The 23727-nt window shown below is 36.4% G+C and overlaps 1 protein-coding gene across 2 annotated transcripts in view; it reads left to right on the forward strand.

The window, feature by feature from the left end:
- PTPN21 (protein tyrosine phosphatase non-receptor type 21) overlaps positions 1-23727 on the forward strand; it is a 59540-nt gene that overhangs the window by 24814 nt on the left and 10999 nt on the right. Inside the window, exons 4-14 of one of the 2 annotated variants that reach the window (XM_081937041.1) lie at positions 1305-1402; positions 2641-2708; positions 3570-3640; positions 4485-4572; positions 6407-6495; positions 7933-8020; positions 9188-9267; positions 15621-15681; positions 16931-17018; positions 18905-20370; positions 22475-22612. In XM_081937041.1, coding sequence (XP_081793167.1) covers positions 1305-1402; positions 2641-2708; positions 3570-3640; positions 4485-4572; positions 6407-6495; positions 7933-8020; positions 9188-9267; positions 15621-15681; positions 16931-17018; positions 18905-20370; positions 22475-22612 — 2335 coding nt within the window. The remainder of the gene's footprint in view (positions 1-1304; positions 1403-2640; positions 2709-3569; positions 3641-4484; positions 4573-6406; positions 6496-7932; positions 8021-9187; positions 9268-15620; positions 15682-16930; positions 17019-18904; positions 20371-22474; positions 22613-23727) is intronic. The other variant, XM_081937042.1, reaches the window with a different exon arrangement.

Consider the following 23727-nt stretch of genomic DNA (forward strand, 5'->3'; position numbering starts at 1 on the left):
GAGTGGATGCACGGAGGTGGCACTATGCGGGTCAGAGAGGGTGTGTGAAAGTGCCATTCAACTTGGGAAGTATATTCTGTGTAAGAGGTGCCATATTGGTTGGGGAGATATGCAAGAGACATCATAGTCTATGGAGGTTGGGTGAGGTGTATAAAAGGTGCCCTCTTGCTTAAGGAGGTTGCACAGTAGTGCGGTGCGAGTTAGAGAAGTGTGTGGGTGTGAATGAGGGCATGAGGTTAGGAATGCATTAATAAATTAGTAAATAAATATCTCTGAAGGATTACGCAACAGGCCATGACTTGTCTAGTTGCTAGTAAATATGATACAAGTAACCAAATCTATAGGAGTTATTATTTTTTCTAACTAACATACTGTATGTTGAAGAGACTTCAGCACCAAATCTGGGATATCCTTCACCAGTTTATATTATTTAACAATTTTATAGAATAGTAGGCCATGTGTAACAAAGAGTACTTTCTCTACTTAGTTCAAGCCCAGACATGAACTCTGAATCTGTTGGAAGAATTTAATAGTATACTAATGGTTTTAAGTGATACTTCTTCTCCAAGAGATAAATTTTAATAAAGGATGGAATTAGATAAGGCTTAAAAATTGAAGTACAAAGAAAGAAATGGTAATGTAGGCTAATTTGTAACCTAGAAGTGTAATGACATTATCAGAAAAAAAGGGAATATGTGGACAAATGAGGATCTATGAATAGAGAAAAAATTGGTGCACTGAGATCCTTGTATGTGAATTAAGGATTTAATATCAGATGGGGATAATTACCTTAATATTTCCACTTGTTTATTTATTATTTAGATACAAAGGAAGTTGACTTCTGCAAAGTCACGCTGCTGATTCCAAAATTACTAACTTGGACAGTAGTTCTCTGGAATCTCATATACTGACTTTTCTTATTATCTGCTGCTTGATTTTTTAAAATGGAAAAACTGTGGATTGAATCTGGAATTTCTGCAAATAATCCTCTACCAAATTACAATGCCTGGCCTACCATATATAATATCATATGCATATATCAGCTTATATAATATTATTTATTTTATTTATATACTCTGTTTTTTCCTATACATTAAAAGTGTTATATGTACTTCTTGTTCCATAGAATCATATCAGCAAAACAGATAATGTCAGTCCCCAATTTGCTTACAATCTAAATTATTTATAGTGCTAGAGAATTAAAGGCATCTTTGTATAGGCATATAGGTATGTACATGTTACATCACATAATGTTTTTGACTATATGCATTTTCATGAATGTGAAAAAACATTTCCCCCCATAGATACCAGTATTACCTACAACTGAAGAAAGACATCTTGGAAGGAAACATACCTTGCACATTTGAACAAGCAATTCATCTTGCTGGCTTAGCTGTTCAAGGTAATTTTCACACTTGCAATCATGTTTAGCTTATTTAGGAGGAAGGAATTTGTATCACTGCTTGAATAACATGTTTTCCCCCTCGCTGTTCTGCTTACCTTTAGCTTCTTAGCGCCTGTGAAGCGTGCATTTGGCACACGCATGCCTGCTCAAAACAAACTGGTAACAGACTTCAGAGCATTTCAACCCTGACCTGTGGGCATTCTTTATTGTTCTTTTGTTGTTATTATTGAGCGAAATATACATGTTTATGTAACTATGTTTTTTTCTGTATGGTTTTTGTTGTTGTTGTTATATAGTTTTGTAGGATGCTTATATTTACTTGACTGAAGCAGCAAAAATACTTGTATGAGTGAATAAATAAATAAATAAGACATATCCCACCTGGTCTGCAAAAATCTTGATGACCACTAGGTGTCAGATTATAGAATCCTTTTTGTATCTCTTTGTTACCATCTAGTGGTTATCTCTGCTGTGAGTCAGAGTGTTCTCTGCGTGTTCTCAAGCCGCTCAGTCACCTAGTACCTCACATAATTTTAATAGTACTACTACTACTACTACTAGTAGTAGTAGTAGTAGCAGTAATAATAATAATAATAATGATGATGATGATGATGATGATGATAATGATAATGATAATGATAATAGTGATGATAATGTTGCAAGTATACCCTGATTCTGATCTTTGAAATGTTGGATGTATGAAGATTTCTATTAATCAGTAATATTTTTGCATGGATGTTTTATATTATAGAACAGATTGGCAAAAAAAGATGAATTGTTGGCATGAGAATGGGGAGCCATGAATATTCATTTTATTTTCTGTCATACTTTACATGCTGAGAGCAATAATATTGTGCTATATAGAATGATAATTTTGTCAATGCGATAGAAGAAAGGCATCACAATAATTTATGTGACAAACATTCTGCCTTTTGTATTTACCCCAGCTGACTCTTAAATCATAGTGATTCAGTAAATAATTACTTAATTGCATGAAATAATTTAGCTTTCTACACTTTTGTTTCTAGATAAGAAAACAGGAAGTTGTAATATATCCATTTGTGTTGTTTATATGACTTCTGGGAGTTTGGATAGAAATTTTCTCTATGCATGCAATAATTATTTGTGGCCTATTGCTCAACTGTCAAATAATGCTTTGTTATTAACACAATTACTTTCCAACAGAATTATATGTTAAGTATTTCATTTCTGCCTGTTTTGTTTTAATTCCTCAGCTGATTTTGGGGATTATGACCAATATGAATCCCAAGAATTTCTACAGAGATTTGCCTTGTTTCCTGTGGTAAGGGTGATTCAGTTTCTCTTGCCTTTCTCTCATGTTTGGAGATATTTAAAAGACAGATTTTAAAAAATAAAATCAGTCCTGCATGTTGATACAGGTAGTCCTCAATTTACAACCACAGTTGAGCCCAAAATTTCTGTTACTAAGCAAGACAACTGTTAAGTGAACTGTGTCCATTTTATGATATTTCTTGGCACATTTGTTAAGTTAATAACACAGTTGTTAAGTGAATCATTTGACCATGAGGATGCTATAATGGTTGTAAGCGTGAAAAACAATCATGTATCACTTTTTTGTTTTAAATTCAAATATTCACACACAGACATACATACATATAGCAAGTTTGTTAAAAAACTTGCTGTGTGTGTGTGTGTGTGTGTCTGTGATACCTACATACATACATACATACATACTTATATAAATCCATGACTTGGGACACAGATCAAACTATTCAATATGGATCCCATCTGAATTTCTTTAAATATCCGAATGGGAAAATAAAAAATGATTAGGCATCTCTGATTTCAAACAATTGATATAAATTTATCATTTTGTGCATGTTTATATAGGTCATATTAAATATTATTGTTTATATGGGTACCATGAATACTTGCTGTGGACATTTTTTTCATTCTGTGGACATTTCAACATTCAACTGTGAATGTTTTAATTAATTATTGATCTTATATAAGTTGCTATGAGTATATTGGTTTGATGACATACTGTATATGAATAACTGAAAGAAGGGCAGATGGAGTAGTATATGTTCATATTTTTAAACAACTTCTTACAACAAAAGGAGTTTAGGATGTCAACAATGGATAGAGGAATAAGCACAATGCTTTATTTTCCATTTTTAAGGGCTGGTTGCAAGATGAGAAGATGTTAGAAGAAGCAACTCAGAAAGTGGCATTACTCCACCAAAAATATAGGTATTGGTTCGGAATTTATGACATTGCTTCAAGTCTGAAAGTTACCAGATGATTGCATACTGAATTGTTGCTATAAAACAGGGAATTGTTTAAATTAGGATTGATGATGAGAAATTTAGTTCCTATGTCAACAGAAATCAGCTGTGTTAACACAAAGTCCTCCTTCTGACCCAGTTATTGAAATCTGGTGAATCTATTTATCATTCTTTTGAAGTAATAACTGCATCAAAAGCGCTGTAAGCTTACAGTAGTTTTAACATGTATTTTAAACTGTGATCCTGCCAAATGAATGTAGGGGATTTCATCTTTCCTGCTTGATGTGACTCTTAAGCTACTGAAAACCCCATTTATTAATAGTGGTAAACATTTAATACTTTCCATTGATTAGAAAGACATGATAAATAATGATAATAGATTCTGGTTTAAAGGGAAACAGTTTTGCTTTAATAATATTGTATTACAAACTGTTTGAATATGGAGAATGGATGCCTTAGAATCATTAACTATAGTTTTTACAGGCATAGCCTCCCCGCCCCCCTGCCCCCCCTGCCCTCCCCGAGGCCCTTTTCGCCCTCCCAGGCTCCTATAAAGCCTTTGGAGCCTGGGGAGGGCGAAAAATGGCTTTAAAAAAGGGTGAACTCAGCTGGCCAGCGTGCACATGCGCGCTGGCCAGCTGACAGGGCAGCGCCTCGCGTGCCCTGACAAATGGCTCTGTGTGCCACCTGTGGCACGCGTGCCATAGGTTCGCCATCACTGTGATATACTTTCCAAAAAGTATTGCTGATACAGACAGAAACTAAGTATTCCAAGAAACTAGTTAGGCAATTTTTTTCTTCTTTTGAAGGGGCCTCACACCACCTGATGCAGAGATGTTATATATGCAAGAAGTTGAGAGAATGGAAGGTTATGGTGAAGAGACCTACCCTGCTAAGGTAAAAGTTAACTTCACTGAAGGCCTGTATCAGTCAATGTTGTACAAATATGATAATTAAGTTCCCTGTTGCATTTTTTATTTTCTTTTTAAAAAGTATCCATTCATCTTGTTATAAACTTGATAATGGTTTTTTTTTTTTTGTTAAAACCTTTAGCCGAAACACCTAGATGTCAATCCAGAAATAGGATTGGAGTTTCTATTTGGAATGCAATAAATTTACACTGAAAATATTCTGAATTTTATGTTAACCAATAAATATAGTAAGAATAGTCTTGTAACATATAAAAATTGTATTCTATATCTACTAAAACTAAAAGGCAGGATTTCAAATATATAAACAAAATGAGTTCAGCACATTGACAATTTTGTGTCATCAGTGTGCAATTTACAATTAGAAGAAGCTGTGCAGGATCTTCCTGAAAGTAGCAATGTACTGGATGAGGGCAAACAAGCTGAAGCTAAACTTAGATAATGTGTTCTCAAGCCCAGGAATTAAGTAGGTGATTTATTCTGAAGTAAATAGCTTATCCTCTGAGGAACATGTTCATTGTTTGGGGACTAATCTCAATTCCCAATTGTCACTAGAGGCATCATTGGTCTCAGTGGTAATGAAAAGATAAGGCTAATTTTTGCTGGTTGCAGGGTACAATCCTTCTGGACTAGGGTAGTCTGGCCTCCGTCATCTATCCTCTATCCTCTAATAACTTCAGATTTAGATTACTATAATTTCCTTTTCTGGGCTATCTTTGAAGACAGCATGGAAGCTGCAGTTGTACAAAGCATAAGTGTCTGATTGGTGAATGAGATTGCACAACACTGGTCCTGAAAACATTGCACTCATTGCCAGAAGGATCCATAGTTGCATTTGAAGTGCTGACATTAGTCTGTAAAATCCAAATAAATGAGAATCCCAATATTAAAATAGCATTTATCAATAACACTTATATATGGCTTCATAGTGCTTAAAATGTGGTTTGCAGAGTCAGCATATTGCCTCCAACAATCCTCAATTTACTGACCTTGGAACGATGGAAAGCTGAGTCGACCTCGAGCCAGTGAGAATTGAACTGCTGGCAGTCAGCAGAATTAGCCTTCAATTCTGCATTCTAAGCACTGCGCTATCACAGCTCAGGCCACCATGAGCTTCTCTGGGGCTGTAAAATCATACTACAGAAGGGAATTATAGATGACCAAAAGCTGTCTTCATTTAGATGACAATTAAAAATATATCCATTCACCTTGGCAGATAGATCTGGGTTTTTTGGATGTCATATTGCAAAGACATCCCCAGGTAAGATATATCGTTCCAGTATTATGCTTAGGAGGATGACCAATGTTTTGGTATGCAAAAATGGCAACTACTATTTCTGGGCATGCACAGTGTGCAATCTGAAGTGTCCAATAATTTGTTTCTAGAACTCTTGTGTAATCCTGCAGGGATTGTGTATATTATGTTTTAAAATTACCTTTTAATTAATTTTTCGATTTATTATTTGGCAGGATTATTGGTTAATCATTCATTTAATGTTATTTATGTCTTTGATAAACTACTCTGATAAGAATAATACTTTTGTAATAATTGAATGTTGAAAGCATTAATTATTTAAGGAATTTTAGGAGACGTTATGTGTAAGGAAACAAAGCTATTTCCTTATTCTAGGAAGCATTGCACTCAATAATATCCTCAAGATACATGATCTCTTTTTGATTAGATAATCAGGTTAATATGTTGGCATATCATTTTTGCAATATAATTTAATTTTTTATGTAGTTGTGGCTGAATAGTTGCTATACTAACATTAACAGCTTATTTTTTCATTATCATTATCTAGGATAGCCAAGGAAGTGACATATTCATTGGAGCTTGTCTTGATGGAATTTTTGTCAAGCATAAAAATGGTCGGCCTCCTGTAATATTTAGGTGAGTTTTTTCCCCCAAACAAGATGAGAAGTGTGATGTTTCATAATCACAACGATCTCTGGGTATTAGAGCTAAGTAAGTACGTGTTGCCTGTCCTAAAGCCATACAGGATATAAAGCTGTAGTCACACAACTAATGAGACCTGTACTGTGATTAATTGACATGCCATCAAGTCACATAAATAGATTTCCTCCATAATAATCTGTGCCTAAGCTGGTATTTCAGGTCTTTCAACAATGCACTCACCACCAGTGTAAGTGAGTCTATCCGCCTTGCTGCTGATCGTCCACTTCTCTTTCCCTCCACCTTTCCCAGCATTAGAGCTTTTCTCCAGAGACCTAGTTCTTCATATAATGTGTCTGAAGTAAGGTAACCTGGATGTGATTATTTGTGTCTCAAGTTAGAACTCTGGGTTGATTTGTTTGTTTCCTTTGCTGTCCACTGTTTTCTTAGGGATCTTCTCCAACATTAAGATTCAAAAGCACCAAGACTCTTCCTATCCTGCTTCTTCAGAGTCTAATCTGTGCTATGAAATTCTTGTTTATCTTTCAGTAATCACTGTAAGGATTATTTAGTGTGCGATCTCTTAACCTTTGGTCATGGAAAGTGATTGCTTGTTACCCCCTGCTAAGTTAGTGGATAGGATTCTAAATTCAAGGGGTAAGTTTGACTTTAAATCGGTTGCCTTCAATGAGAAGCTCTTCCTGAAATCAGGGAATCCCTGCCTGAGAAAGTCTCAGGAAGAGCACAGAAGGAAGAAGGTTCCAAGCACTTCTAACTCTTGTCTGCTTTTTTCCTCCCACGTTCCTATTTTGTCCACATCAATACCTAATTTAAAGGACTCACAAAGAGAGATTGGAGAACAGAGCTGTGATATAATAAATTTACTAATACAAAAGTTTTTAGTAAAAATCAGCCACTGCAAACTCTAGGATTCAAATGGCATTTGCAGCAGCACCCTCCAGATTCAAATCGTACATCAGTTTTCCCACCCTTAGATTGTAATGAATCAGAGGCACTTATTTCCCAGTAAAAGTAGTAGTTGGCAGTGGAAACCATTGCTTCTGGTTTCAGGCTGCCAGCTTTGGGTTTTGCCACCTCTAGTTGCTGACCAGGAAGAAATGGAAGAGTAGCAAATGATGATCCTTCTTCCGTTTGTAATTATGTAGGACTCTGGTGTATAAGATCTTTGTCCCTGACCTGAAATGGTGTTAGTTCAGCTTTTGCAATCCCTTGTGTGGAGACTAAAGCAAAAGCAAGCAACTGAATGATTATAGCTTTTATTATAGCTTCAAAGTTGAAATATGGCAGGGAGCTAACAACTTCTGCAAATGTGTAATAATAGCAAATCAATATATTTTTTACACAGGGAACTAAACATAATTATGTGAAAGCTATGGATGCTTAAATATTTGTCTTTGCTCTTTTCATATGCAGGTGGCATGACATTGCTAATATGACCCACAACAAATCATTTTTTGCGTTAGAATTAGCCAATAAAGAAGAGACAATCCAGTTCCAAACTGTGAGTTTTTATTTTGATGCATTTTAAACAATTGTGATATGAGGAAGAAATCAGATTCTCTATAAATGAGAGTATATATAGATATCCCTGTGTATGATATATGAGTCTGTATGTATGTGGGAGAGAAAGTTGGTGTATCTGAAGGGTGACGGTCTCTTAATTTTTTATACTATCTTGCTATTAGCATGTTACATAATCTATTAGCAGCCAACATATTTGGACAGGAACAATTATCTTCATATATTCTCCCTATACATATACATATACATACATATACACATACACATAACTGTCATATGTTCTGAACTTCGTCACATAGCATTCAGTGAATTAAAATATAATATAATATAATATACTTATTTACATCTCTTAAGTCAAATTAATAATCACTTATCAATTATCACATAAATTGACTTAAGAAGTCAAATTAATAATCTCTCTCAGGAGAACTCCAGGGCACTGCCTGTATGTTCTTTAAAAGGATGTTTCCAAGCCAGATTTTTATAATGAAATAATTCTGCTTTCTTCAGAGATATAGATAGTGCCATATTTTTTCTACCTTTTGGTCTATTTTTCCCTCTTTATTTATAAAGTAAATAAAAATAAATAAATCAATTTTGCCAGAAAACAGATAACAGGTGTGGTTATGGCAAAAAATGTTTTGCTATTAATTCTCTCTGTGTTCAGCTAATACTGCATTATTGATAGTAAAATACTGCTATCTTTTATATTTTTAAAAACAATTTTATCAGTTTCATTGCATTTTTTAAATATGGTTTATCATAATCCTACATTTATATGATTAAAAGGTACATGCTTATTTTGTAAAGGAAGAAGAGTCTGCATCTGTTTCCTGTTTTGTTAGCCATTATTCCTATCTGTGTGTGAAGTAACTCTCACAGATAAAATAACTATTTTGTAATGAATTCTGATGAAGCCCAATATAAACTTTGTGATAATATTATTCTACCTGTGGTATATGACTTGAATTGGTTTTGAGTTTGTTGCATTTTATTGTTCTTATGTGGGAATCATAAATAAAGTATCTCTAGAGACGGTAGGCATGTGTATTGGGTGGGATTTTGCTTGTCTCTGCTGTGCAGGACCTTTATACTGGGTCCACCCAAGAATCTGCTTTGTTTCATACGTATCTTTTCTGTTTGACAGGAAGATATGGAAACAGCAAAATATGTGTGGAGGATGTGTGTGGCCAGACACAAATTTTACAGATTAAATAAATGTAGCCTGTAAGTACCATATCTTTTATCTTCTTAACTGCATTTGATTTTTATAAATAGCTAACTTACTTTCTTTTTGAAAGCATATTCCTGATGCTGGGACTGAATTATCTTAGACATTTTGCTTTCAGTATTCATATAAGCAGCCCTGTATGGTGAAATAGATTTTCTTGCTGCAGGCTCTGATCAAATGGATTGAACTGTGAGAAAATATTACTAGGACATTCTGGAATTAGTGTAGAAGAACTAGTGTATGAATTTGCAGTGCTATACAGTATAAGATTATAAATCTTATAGGCATCTCAACATCTATAAGGATTGAGATGCCTATAAGATTGTCAGACGGCTTTCCTACAATCTCAGAATTTAAAAATACAATTGAAAGAAATGTCATGTGTTGTGAATGCTCCAACATTGGACATTTTAAAGAAGAGTTTGGACAACCATTTGTCTGAAATAGTATAAGGTTTCGTACCTGAGCAGGGGGTAGGACTAGAAGACCTCCAAGGTCCCTTCCAACTCTGTTATTCTGTCATTGGAAATAAATTCCATCAGCTCCAAAGATACCGTACTTAGATTTCTAAATGAACATATGCATTAAATTAATGAAATCAGAAGATAATCACCACATCTGTTTCCCAGTTGACAGTTAGTGCACCATTTTAATAGCCACATTCTCTATTGTCATACTTCTAGCAAGCCCCTTATAGATTTAAAGAGAATGATGGATCATGGTGCTGATCCATTCTTCATGTTATGTCTTTTTTGAAGAAGAGCCAAGTATAGTGCATTTTGGGTGAGAACATCCTTACCCTCTGACTTCTTTACCACTTCAGAGACTGATGAAAGGATATTAGCTTGCTTTCTTTGGGAAAAGGACATACGGTACTGGAAACATATTTGCCTTAGATCAGGGCTAGGCAGAAGGTAGACAGTTGAATCACTATAGAATTTGAATTTGTGCTTTTACTTGTTTAACAGATTAGCAGACAGTTTTCTTTCAGACAACCTAATTTCAGAAGAAAAATGCCTTTTTCAAGAGCATGGCTTGGCCTCTGTAGGAGATGACATGCTGAAAGCTTTGCTGTTCCCTTTGCTCACTATGGTCAACTGCCTATCTGTTAGAATTCCCTTCTAGAAGAAGTAAAAAAAAGTAAAGTCTTCAGGACAGGTGCTTTGCAATAAACTAAAGGGATCAAAATGTACATGAAAGAACGAATGTATTTTAAAATATGTCTGGCAGATTATTATAGAATATCTCTGGAGAAGATTGCATCAGACAAAATAACTTCTGAAGTAGAGGCATTAGGGACAGCTGAGAAATGATAATTAGATTTTATAGTAACATACTTCATGATCCTTTCCCAGGTGTATATTTGTCTGAAAATAACATAGGATATAGAGGTGAAAACTCCAGGCTTGCAATTTTGGGAAAAAAACCCAGTGACTATTACAATTGTGCTTCTTAATGAATGTACCAGAGATAAAATTATTCAGGAAGTTCACAAACCTAAGCAAATAAACTAGGGAAGTTTTTTTTAAAGATACTAGCCAAACTACCTTACAAAAAAAGAATTATATTCAAGCTTTTATCAGAATTGTTGATAAAAATGGGAATTTATATTCAAGCTTATAATTTTGAAACCACGTAGAGATAATTTCTACTGTTCAGGATATGAATGAAACTCTGGCATATTTGAAAGAACTCCCCCTGAGGAGTGAAAGGAACAATCATGGAGACTAAAACAAGCACATACAGATATAAAAAACAAAGGGGGATTCAAACAGATGCAAGAAGAAAAGGGAAAAAATAACAAAACAAACTCTTTATATCGACCAGTTAAAGATCTAGAATAGTATTTAAACTTGAACTTGTATTAGGAGTTAAGAATATATATTTCAGGTATAATTGATATTTTAAAACACATATATTTTATTAGGTGGAGAGGGGTCAGAGAGCAGAAAGAGACCCCCACTTATATTGGGAAAGGGTATTCCCTTGATAACGCCATTGATTCATTCTTGATCTAAGACTCAACAGGAAGGGAGGATTGGTTAGGAACAAAAAAATAGGTTATTAAAAATATTAATAAAAGTATTAATCTAGAGGGGAGACTTTGGATGAGGATGGATATGACTAGGTCTAGAAATTTCAGAGGGAAAAAAGTAGAAACAAGATTGTCTCTCTTTATGTTCCAAAGAGTTCAGTGAATTAGAAGGCTTCTGCCTAAGTTACATCTGAATGTTATCTTGTACTTCTGGATTTTTTTTGGAAAAAAAAACTTCAACTGCTTTTGCCTAGATAATGATTCCTGCATTTCTCCATCTGGTTAATCTTTTTAACTTTTTTTTTTGGAAGAATGTATTTTTAAGACATGCCTTCTTTTTGGAACAATGTGTTTAAAGAAACATTTTACATAAGCAAAAAAAAAAGAGATTCAATTCACTCCCAAATGTAAGTTTGCCACACATATTTGAGGGCCAGAATAAGAAAATTGCAAAGTATAAAAAACAACCTCAGTAAGCTTTTTATTTATGGCAAGTCAAATTTGTTGTTTTTAAACAATGAATATGTCAGGGTAACACTTCAATGGATAGATGCATAATAACATCTGGTCCATAGTGTTATTTGATAAAGTTTCCGATAAAATCCATTGTATGACAGGCCAAACTAGCAAAGAATTGTTTTACAAGGAATGGTGGAATGCCATTGTTCATATAAGTGATAGATATCCTGGAAACAGTTTGTAATAAACATTATGGGCATGTTGAAACGTACCAGCACTAAGTACATTTTGAAATTCATTTTTTAAAAATGTAAACAAAGAAGAAAGAACTCTGCTTCAAAGAGTAGCCAAGGAATGGAAATGGAGCTATCGGGAGAGCTATGTTAACAAATGTGATGCCTATTATAGTACTTTTTATTTTCCTTCTCTGACCTTGAAAAACCCTCCATATTGTAAATAATCAAGCACCTTTGCAAAAGTTCTTAGTTCCAGAAAACCATAACTTCATAGTTTTTAGCTGTCTTTTTCCATTATTTTGCACTTTCCTATTAGAAACATTTTAAAGCTTTTGCAGAGAGAGGGGACTCATATATTTTAAGCCATAAAGTGTAAAAGAAAAAGGATTAATTGTACTAGCCAAAATTGCCAGAATGTCAGTGTTGATCTTGACAGTCAGGGGGATGCAAAATAAGACTGTGGGGGTGCTTTTGCCTAGTTGCATACAGTCACTCTGTTTTGTACATAATCAATGTTCAGGGTTAATTATGAAAAAAAAATGTTCATGAAAGATGCTGATCTTCAGATCATGAACAGGATTTATAATCTTAATATATTAGATGTACTCAGGTTTGTTTCTCAGAGTAAATGTGTAAGCAAATAAAGCCCTTTTCAGCCTAATGTTGGAGTTGGGATTTAAGCATGTACGGTACTTGAATTATTTTATAGGGGATGCTTTTGTCTCCTGGTTTGCTTAATCTACAAGCTGACTTTTTTTCCCTAGCCATGAGGATGCATTTGTATTGTTTTCAGGAAAACTATATAAACATGTTCATTAAGTCACCAGGAGTTGTTCAGCTCAAGGGAGGTTTTTTAAAAAAACCTTTTCTTGTAAATTAGGAATTCACATTTTAAAATAGAAGTAATCATTCTTGTCCTTTTAACTCAGGCCTAGTGATTAAAATCAGAGAATATGGGTTCCCATAGCTATCTAACAAAACCCTTCTTCTGTAAAAGCAAGCGTGTGTTTGCTGCCTAAGAAGAGTTGGGTCTTAACCAAGGAGAGATGTTACCCTTAAGAAACCAACTAAAAAAACCTATTATGTCACTCACATTTGTTTATAGCCAACATCCATTTTCTTAATGAGCAATTTCATTGCCTCTGTTTTGTCTGCATGTACCTTGTCTTTAGAGACTCCCCAGATTCTTCGCCTGAGGAAGGCTCTCAGAAATCTTTCCTCATTCTTGCCTTTCCACGCTTTCCAATTCTTTCTCGTCCTTCTCTGCTCAAAGGGTGAGCCAAAACACAAAATCTTTCTTTCTTTCTTCTTGCCTCCTGCACACTTGCATGTCTAGTATTTGTAGCGCTCCCATATTTACTTGTGCACCCTTGGTGATGTGGTTTAAAGAAGCCTCTGGACCTTGATTTCCAATAAATATACCATTCTCCCTATCTGTCTGTGCCCTACACATATGAAGAATGTGGGTGTGGGTATGTAAGAGTTGTCATTTTGTTTCAGAATAAATATGTTAGGTTGGTGTTTACAAGAATAGGTAAACATCAGGACATTGCTGATAAGCCAATGATTTCTGTCACAAGGCCAATTAATACAGAATACAAGATACGGCAAAAGAAATTATTTGGGGGAGCCCTTAACAACATACTGCTCCTTTTGTATGTAGGGACAGAGCTGAGTCAGAGAAAGTTCAAAAGCCAAAAATTTCAGTTAGAATACATCCATCCATATATCTTGGGCTATAATCAACTTTAGCGATGGTATGAAGAATGATCTATAAACCAGACCAGTAGGTTTTAGGTGAACAAGCATAGCTCCTATTGTCAATTCATGGCATGTTCTTTTCTTTTTAATGGCACTTGTCATTCATCTCTTTGGACTGGTTAGATGTTTGAGAATGGCACAAAAAGAGACCATAAGCCACACATTAACCATGATTTGCTGCCTTAAAATTATATAATATTCACAACCCCATCCACATATTGTACTATCACAATGTTAGCAATTTGCATATCTGTGGAGGAAGGGAGAGAAACCAACCGATAGTTGACCACTGTGTGAGGTTAGGTTGAAGCTTCCGTGTCTGAAGATATGGAGGCATGTAAGCAGGGTGCACAAAAGCCAGGAATCTTTGTCTGAAAGATTCCTTAAGGGAGGTAGATAAGAAGGAACTAAGCTGTTAAGGAAACCAAGGAAAAATCCCACCTGAACCAGACAAAAGAAGCTGGGCCTGAGCACATTGAAAACCCTTCCCCAAATTCCATCAACTCCCACCAGACTTGAAATTTAACAAGGCAAGAATAGCTGCCAGTCAAGGCCTTTGAGGGGATAAAACAGATCATGAAGTCCTCCCATTCTTTGAGTTGTCTTTGGATCTAGACATTGTGGCTTCTGACTCTCTGGCTAGTGCCTGCCAGCCCAGTTGAGAAGGACATGGGTAAATGTGGATGGATATAAGTGTGGATGAATGTGTGTGTAGAGCAAATATGAGGGTGGCTATTTTCTAGTGATTGTAAGCTGAACTTGGGAGTGAATGTAACCGGTCTCACCTGCCTTAATAAAAAAAACCATGTTTCACATCTGAACATTGATCTAGTTTCCTTCCAGGTGATGAGTTTGAGCATGCTAATCAAAAAGCATGTATCTCTTCCTCCTCCTTGGATTTTTTAATAGAGAAAAACACATTGAAATTAATGGCGTAAAAATCTGCTATTGTTGTTTGCTTAAATCACAGGTTTTAGAGTAACATTGTTTTATTTTTCAAATGCTATAACAGGCTGTGTGAAACATATGTGATTCTTATGTATCTTATTTGTAATAGATTGGTCCATATGTTAATTCGATTTCTCTGGGCTATGATATGTCAGTCAATGCAGGCATGGCTTTCTTGAAAAGTGGGTAACATGTCCAGCTTTGCATGCTGTTCTGTCCATGTTTGCCAGTATGTCCTGTTTGCTGTTTGATAAAACTACATATAGCATTGTGAATTGACAAAAATAAACCTCCCTTCCCCATCATTTAGTCTATCAACGAACAAGGGAAATAGGAAGATTATTTTGAAGTTCGTTTAGAAATTCATCGGTTATGAATAATCACATAACGTAGTTAGGTTGTAGATGAATTAGCTACAGTTCATGTAGGTGAACTCTGCCGATGGCCAAGCAATATTTATTATTTTTTTTATAACCCCCCCACCAATCTATCCAATAATGTGACAATGTTGTATTGTATATCATTTTTCATAGTCTTGCATTTCTGAAAATTTAAATGGTCTTCCCCCTGGTTCTCTAATACGAACGAATGAAATATTGCTATGTTATCTGATGAGTATTCATAGTCTTTTTGACTGCCACTGGAGGAGATGCTTATACTAACATACATTATTTTGATCTGATGCAATATGCTTCCAGCTGTGGATGATTAAATCTACATACAGTATGTAATGTGATGGCAAGTGTCTCTTTGGGAGAAGAATTATTTTATGAATTTGAATTGTTGCAAACTACTGTCCTAAAGACATTTATTCTTACTAAGCATACTGAAATCTATGAATATGCATGAATAGGACTCCACTGTGATTGATGGCAGTACAAAATAAGTATTATGTCATTATGCTTTGTAGACAAGCTCAGACTGTGACAGTGAATCCAGTTCGAAGGCGATCATCCTCCAGGTTGTCTCTGGTAAGCACGCCATACCTGAGCTCTTCCTTATTCCTTGAGTTTAACCTATTGATAACCATAGTTGGTTAGCTACTCCAATGAAGTACATTGAGAGATTATAATAAAAACTAGCATAAAGTAGATGAATGCTAAATATTGTAACAATATCCTCTTATAAAAGATAAGCATGCCACACAATATTTTAGTATTACACATTTTAGCTTAAGTTATGCATATTCCTCTGCCTGTGCACTGAAATGTAAAATACCCAAACATTTTTCAATTATTTTGTCACTGCTTAAAAATATTTTGCTCAAAACTACATACAGTACAAAGTTAATGGAGAAACAACAAACTGAACATTAGGTTCTTTCAAGATTTTATATTCACCTGGATAATTTAGATTTAAGCATAGGACTAAACATTTTGAGAGACTTAACTAGGTAATCCATTCTGTTAACCAAATAATATTGCTTCAATAGGTTAGGAAAAATATATAAAATTTACCATATTTCACAATCTCTTTAATGTATTGTCAAGTGTCACTTATATTAGTGAAGTTATGAATTTAGGGAGTATCTAACTTATAAATTAATACATTTCCATTTTAAATTTGTAAATGCTGAAGAAAATATAAAGAATGAATGGGTATTAGTCTCTTCTTTTTGAAAAATCATCTCCAATATAACTTAGTATATTTTACAACAATGCATGGATTCCTATAAGCTGCTTTTTCAGGGAATCAAATCATGTCCACTTTCTAAAATCACACATAACTGTGATTCATTATCTAGCCAATCTTGAATTAGGCTTTTTTGGCAATGCAAGTTTAAGGACACTGCTAATGTACTGATTTTGTTGACTAATCTAGGTTTTTCATAGTAGAGCAAATCCATAATAATAAGGTAACCTGAATTAGTTAATGTATATTTTTTTATTTATTTATAAAAAGTATTGGCCACCCATCTTGTATCCAGTGGCTCTGGGTGAAATCAACTGGAGTGAAAGGTGCTGAGTATAATTTACATAAAATTCATATTTCTATATTTGGTTGTACAGATATCTTGATTCAGTTTTCTTTTACGGGCTAGGAGCTCTGATATGTACCAGCTCCTTCATCTCTGTAAAACTTTTTTGTACTTTTTAATTATAAAATTTTATCAGAATTGATATTCTTGTGCTTAGACTTAAAGTGCATGTGGATGTTAGAATTGGAATAAAGTTTCTTTCTAATGGTTATCTATGTTTGCTTACTTCAATATGTCTCTAGCAGCCCAAACCACAACCTTATATGATGCCTCCACCACCTCAGTTACATTACAATGGACACTACCCAGAACCATATGCATCCTCGCAAGGTAAAATTTCAGCATTGTTAGGAAACTGGAATACGTCACAAATGGAAAATTTGAAAAACGTTTGGAGGATGTTATTGAGGAACTATTAATAGTTAGTGGTAGACAGTTCTTGGAATGTAGTTAGTCCTCGACGTACACCACAATTGAGCTCAAAATTTATGTTGCTAAGAAAAACATTTGTTAAGGGAGTTTTGTCCCACTTTACGACCTATCTTGCCACAGTTGTTAAGTGAATCATTGCATTTGTTAAATTAATAACGTTCTTAAGTGAATCTGGCTTCCCCATTGACCTTGCTTGTCAGAAGGTCATAAAAGCTGATCACATGACCCCTGGACACTGCAACTGTCATAAATATGAATCAGTTGCCAAGCATCCAAGTTTTGATCATGTGACCAAGGAGATGCTACGATTGTCGCAAGTGTGAAAAACCATCATAAGTCACTTTTTTCAGTGCCATTGTAACTTTGAACGGTCACTAAGTGAATTGTTGTAAGTTGAGGACTATCTGTAATCAGTGGTTGGATTCACATAGACATAAAGCAGTATGTAAATTCAACAACTGTGGTTTATTTAGTAAACTGTGGTTAAACAAAACATGGCTTAGAACATGCAAACTGCTGAGTACCTGAATAAGGAACTGATTATATAGCTCTAATATAAGAAGATAAGGTATTGCCTTCTCCCAGATCAAATTGTTTGTCTCATTAGGTTAGTTGTTGACATTGGCAGCACCTTTCAAGTTCTCCAATTTAAAAAAATGCCATCGTGTGCTAGCTTCTTGTAAACATTGTAGGAAGAGAGCAATGTTTTCTATCGTGGCAAAAAAAATCTGGAGGAGTCTGCCGGTGCCTATTGTGACTGTAGACCATGGAAGCCTTTGCCTTTTAATATAATGTGTTAGTTAGAAATGTTGCTATCAAGACTCCTCCTGATCATGTGCTATCTGCATCCTTAAACTCTGGAGTTTGAACCTGGGTCTTTTTATAAAATATCTATTCTACCACTGAGTGTCTGCCTTGAGTTTCCAGCTGGAAGATCCAACAGCATTCTTATAAGAGCAAAATAGAACCAGTGAACTTTATAATTAATAGTCATACTATTTATATTTTAGAGGGACAGTAAGAACTAATTACTAAAAACATGTTCAGCTGGTATGCAGGGAGGATAATTTTTCACTAGAACAAAAGCACAAAGGTTTCCTAATGTTGCCAATAAAAATAAAATAAAATAAAAAGCCTTTAAGCAATTTTACTGTGTTCTTCTGTTGAAAAAGGCACTGTGATTAATTACAATATAAGGAGACTGTTGGGAAGAAACTAACAACTGGAGACAGCTGCCCCCCTCTTACTCCCTCCCTCCCCTCTCCTCTCCTCTGTCAGAGAGAGAAACAGCAAATAAAAAGAGCTGTCTCCAGTTGATATCTCCAGTTGATATTTTCTTCCCAACAGTCTCCTGATATTATAATTAGTCATACAGAATGCCTTTTTCAACAGAACACAGAAAATTGCTTAAAATTGCAGAGGGAGGGAGGGAGAGTCAGTCTACTTCAGGTTTTCTTTCTCAGGAGGGGAAGGCTGGGGGGAATGAGCGGACAGAATATTGTAGGTGAATCTGCAATATTGGTTTTATTTCAATATCTGTGTATTTCATTAAATAGAAGCTGCTTTTGCCAGTGGGCTGGAATTAGATGTCTTGTACTTTTAAGTATTTTAATACTGACAAGGAAGTTGTCATTGATTTACCCATGAAGGCATGGCTTTATTTTTAATTTTAAAAATACATTGGTGAAGTGAAGGAATGATATTATGATAGCAACTGTTTTTTGGGGTTTTTTTGGTCTCTATCATTGTGTGGGTATAAATAAATGCCAACATTTATATTCCAGATAATCTCTATGGGACGAACCAGAATGGCTATTACTGCCATTCTCAAACTAGCTTGGACAGAGCGCCGCACGACTACAATGGCAGAATCCGCAATGGCAGTGTCTACAGTGCTCACAGCACAAATTCCTTGAATAACCTGCAGCACTACATGCAGCCATCACCTATGTCCTCCAACCCGAGCATTACTGGCAGTGATGTCCTCCATTCAGATTATGTCCCATCGCATCGACATAGTGCCGTAATACCACCTTCTTATCGGCCTACCCCAGATTATGAGACTGTGATGAAGCAACTCAACCAAGGAATGATGAATTCAGACAAACAGAGTCATTCCATGAGAAACCTCAACATCGGCAATTCATACGCTTACAGTAGGCCTGATGCCCTGGTGTACAGCCAGCCTGAAATACGAGAACATGCTAATTTTGCTTTCCCCCATTCTGGTCATTACCCATGTAATCTGAATTACAGCTTTCACAGCCAGTCCGCATATCCGTATCCCGCTGAAAGACGCTTGGTAGTTGGAGCTGTGAGCGTTCCTGAGCTAACAAATGTTCAATTGCAAGCCCAGGAATATCCGGCACCCAACATCATGAAGACTCAAGTATACCGCCCTCCGCCTCCTTATCCTTATCCGCGACCCGCTAATAGCACACCAGATCTATCCAGACACTTCTACAGCAGTAATAGCAACCCTGATCTCATCACCCGACGGGTCCATCACTCTGTCCAGACGTTCCAGGAGGACAGCCTCCCCGTTGCCCATTCCCTTCAGGAAGTGAGTGAGCCTTTGACATCGGCCCGGCATGCTCAGTTGCAGAAGAGAAACAGTATTGAAATTGCTGGCCTGGCGCACAGTTTTGAGGCCATGAGGATTAAAGAGAGAACCATGTCAGCCTCAACTGCAGATGTGGCTCAGCCAAAGGCAATCCCTTCTGGGTCACAGACTTCTGTATTCCTAGAAAGAGCAAAGCAAGAAGAAATCGAGGAGCAAGAAGACCATGTGAATTATGGCCACAAGAAATCTCTTTCAGATGCAACTATGCTCATTCATAGCAGTGAGGAAGAAGAAGAATGTGAAGACGAAAGCAAGGCGAATCCAGCTCTGCCATTCATCAATGGAAAACCCCAGCTTCCTTCCCTCATGGCATGTTATCCAACTGAATCTTTATTGAACTACCCTTATAGTTCCGTTGCTTCATCTCCTGGTCCTTTACATATACATGAGCCAAAATTGCACATTACTGAGACTGACAAGAGGGTAAAAGATGTGAGTCCCTCACACATCATGGGTGACTCTCAGGTGCTAAGGAGAGGAGATGGACTGTTAACTCCATCTGTGTCAGAGTCTGACTTAACCATTTCTGCCCGGTATAGAGTGCGGAAGGATTCCATAAAGAAGAGACCAGTGTCTGAATTACTGTCAGGGAAGAAGAATATTGTAGAAGGGCTACCACCTTTAGGGGTGAGTTTTCTGAAGACCATCTTCTCTTCTTCTTTTTATGTCATATTCGAAATGTTCCTCATGTGAATCAAACAGGAAACCAGTGCATCATAAGTATATGTCTCTATTGGGTTTGTCTATTGACAGCACATCAATGAACATGGGACTGAAAATATAAAAAGAATATGGTTTATTTTCAAGCTATGGCCCCTTTCATGGCCTGGAGAAACTAGTATACACATATTAACTTTATGGAGATCTCACATTAACACTCACATAGAGGTAGATCCACATGCATTTTTTAATGGTCCTACATCTCAGCTATGGCAGTTATGACTTTCTCATTACTTCATGAAAAGCTTGTTATGTAAGTTTATGTCATGTTATGGACATGTCATCATATCCTACTGAAATGCATCAAACATAGTTAGATAGATAGATAGATAGATAGATAGATAGATAGATAGATAGATAGATAGATAGATAGATAGATAGATACATACATACATACATACATACATACATACATATATACACACGCATATGTACATACACATAAATACATACAGTATATAGTGGGACGCCGTGGCTCAGTGGCTAAGACACTGAGCTTGTTGATCAGAAAGGTCAGCAGTTAGCCGGTTCGAATCCTAGCTTCTGCCAACCTAACCATTTGAAAGCATGTAAAAAATGCAAGTATAAAAATAGGAACCACCTTTGGTGGCAAAGTAACAGCGTTCCATGTGCCTTTGGCATTTAGCCATGTTGGCCACATGATCACAGAGACGTCTTTGGACAGCACTGGCTCTTTGGCTTTGAAATGGAGATGACCACCGCCTCCTAGAGTCGGGAATGACTAGCACATATGTGCGAGGGGAACCTTTACCTTTACCTAAATATATATATACATATATGCATATACGAGGCATGGTGGCTTAGCAGTAAAAAACACTGTTAGCTTGTTAGCTGGAAAGCTGGTAACCCGGGTTCGAGACCCAAGTGCCCCATAATGGCATGAACTCCAATTCCTGCTCTGGCTTTTGTCTACCTACTGATTCAAAACCATGCAAACGTGAGTAGATAAATAGCTACCACTTTGGTGGGAAAGTATGCCAATGTTCCATGTGCCTTGGCCACATGACCACAGATAATGTCTTCAGGCAACACTGGCTCCCTCATCTAAGAAATGGAAATGAGCACCCGCCCCTAGAGTCAAATATGACTGGAAAGAGGAAACCTTTACCTTTATATAGCGTGTGTGTGTGTGTGTGTGTGTGTGTGTGTGTGTGTATTTGCTGATAAATAAATGAAGGGAGACTAGTATAGATCTATTTCAAGCTATTTAGCTCTCATCAGCTAGCCATTCCTTATCAGCTGAGCCAGGGGAATAATTAGATTTTTGTCAAGGCACCTGGTATGCCCAAATATGGGAGGGAGCATACTGCTTCCCTTTCCCATATTTGGGCATACCAGGTGCCTTGACAAAAATCTAATTTGGGCATACCACACACACACACACACACACACACACACACACACACACACACACACAATATGATCCATTAATTTATGAAGAGAAATTATGTCTACACACAGAGAGAGCCCTAGAGTACCAGGCTTGAATGGGGAACTGTTCATATTCTTCTTTAGCTTCAAAGTTTGGACCACTGCACTTTAGGCCTCATCTAACATACAGGATTATTGCCTTATTTATATAGGAAAGGGTTTATATCTCCTTCTCCTTGAGTTCCATAGGAGAAAAAAAAGCAAGATTTTAACCATTCTTACTGAATAAATTGATCTCCCTGAAGCTGTAGCTGCCCTGCCCTAATTCTCAGTTGTCACTCTCACTGTTCATGAAAGTCCACTTTCTTGGGCAAGTCTGTTATTAATTCTGTGAAATTTCAAAAACTTAATGATAAAATAAAGACAGGCAACATGGAAAGAATGTTCCTGGCTATCATTATCTGTAGAATTGTTTGGGCCAGAGGCCCTTTCTTAGTGTGTGTGGAAAAAAAGTGAAGTATTTCTCTAGTTGTGTACCAATTTTGTTGCTCCTCCAGCAATCCAGTTTGCCTCTGGTTTCAATCACAATATATTTTGAAAGATTGTCTTCATCCAACAGGTCATGAAAAAGAACAGAGCTGAAGCTAAAAAAATAGGACCTTTGAAGTTAGCAGCTCTAAATGGACTAACATTATCTCGTCTTCCTCTGCCAAGTGAGGGGAAGGAAGAATCTCCCAGAGCAACAAATGATGAACGGGTTGGTCTGATGTTTGCTTAGGATTGTGGATGTGTGTTGAAAATTCATCTCTAGTGTTTAGTTAGTCAAACTTGGCTATCCAAATCTTGGATACAAGAACAGTATTAGGATTGGTCATCAGTTTCTTTTAACTGCTTAGGGTACATGTATATTTTTGAAGCTGGATTTATTTATTTAAGTTTAGTTAAGTTATCTATGTACTACTAAAACTCTCTTGCAAAACTGTACTTCATAGGGCAACAACTTTTGAACTAGCATCCCTCAAATGGGTTAGTGTATAAAATCCAGAACCCATGACTCTCAAAAGAATAAAATTTAGAAAAGTTGCGGCTGGTTTACTGTTGCTGCTGCTATACTGCCATTGTGGTCATGTGATCTTTCATTTTTAGTGTTGTGTGAGTTTCAGCCAGTTTCACTTCCTTCCTGACCCAGCAGCAACCACTTATCTCCTGGCAGGGCAGGGCAGGGGAAATTTGCGATAGTCTCTGCCAGATTCCCACAGGGAAACTCAGTGAGGAAACTCAGCCAGGAAATTGGACATTTCTCCTACTCTCACTGCTTTTTTGCCTGCCCTTTTGTCATTCTATTTCTCTGTTTAGATAAAGGAATATCTCTGAAAAGATGACCAAGGCACACTTTGTATAGTTTCTTCATTGTGGCTTAAAACTATTTACTTACCATGATATTAGTTTCCTGTAACAGGGGGCCTCAACCCCGGGCCTTGAGCCATTCGGAACTGGGCATTGGAAGTGGTGGGAAACCGTGTGTGTGTGTATCTCCAATTGTGCAAGCAGCAGTGATCAGTGTGTGTGCACTCCATTTGATGGTTGGGCATGTGTGCCTGCTGCTCATGCAAATGGACCTGCATACATGCACACTTACCCACTGCATACATGGGACCATCCTCTACCCCACTCCACCCCCTAGTTTGCAAAGTAGAAAAGATTGGGGAATTCTGTCCTAGACAGCTTACATACAGCAAACAGTTATTAAAAGAAATGGTAGATCGCAACCACTACATTATTATAATCTTTTGATATTGGTTCCTAGTTCTGTATGTCTAAGAGTAGAGTCAGTGGCCCTAAATAAACTTCAGGGCCTCTTCCATGATAACA

The sequence above is a fragment of the Natrix helvetica genome (genome assembly GCF_964273705.1).
Source record: "Natrix helvetica genome assembly, chromosome: 1".
Taxonomy (NCBI): Eukaryota; Metazoa; Chordata; class Lepidosauria; order Squamata; family Natricidae; genus Natrix; species Natrix helvetica.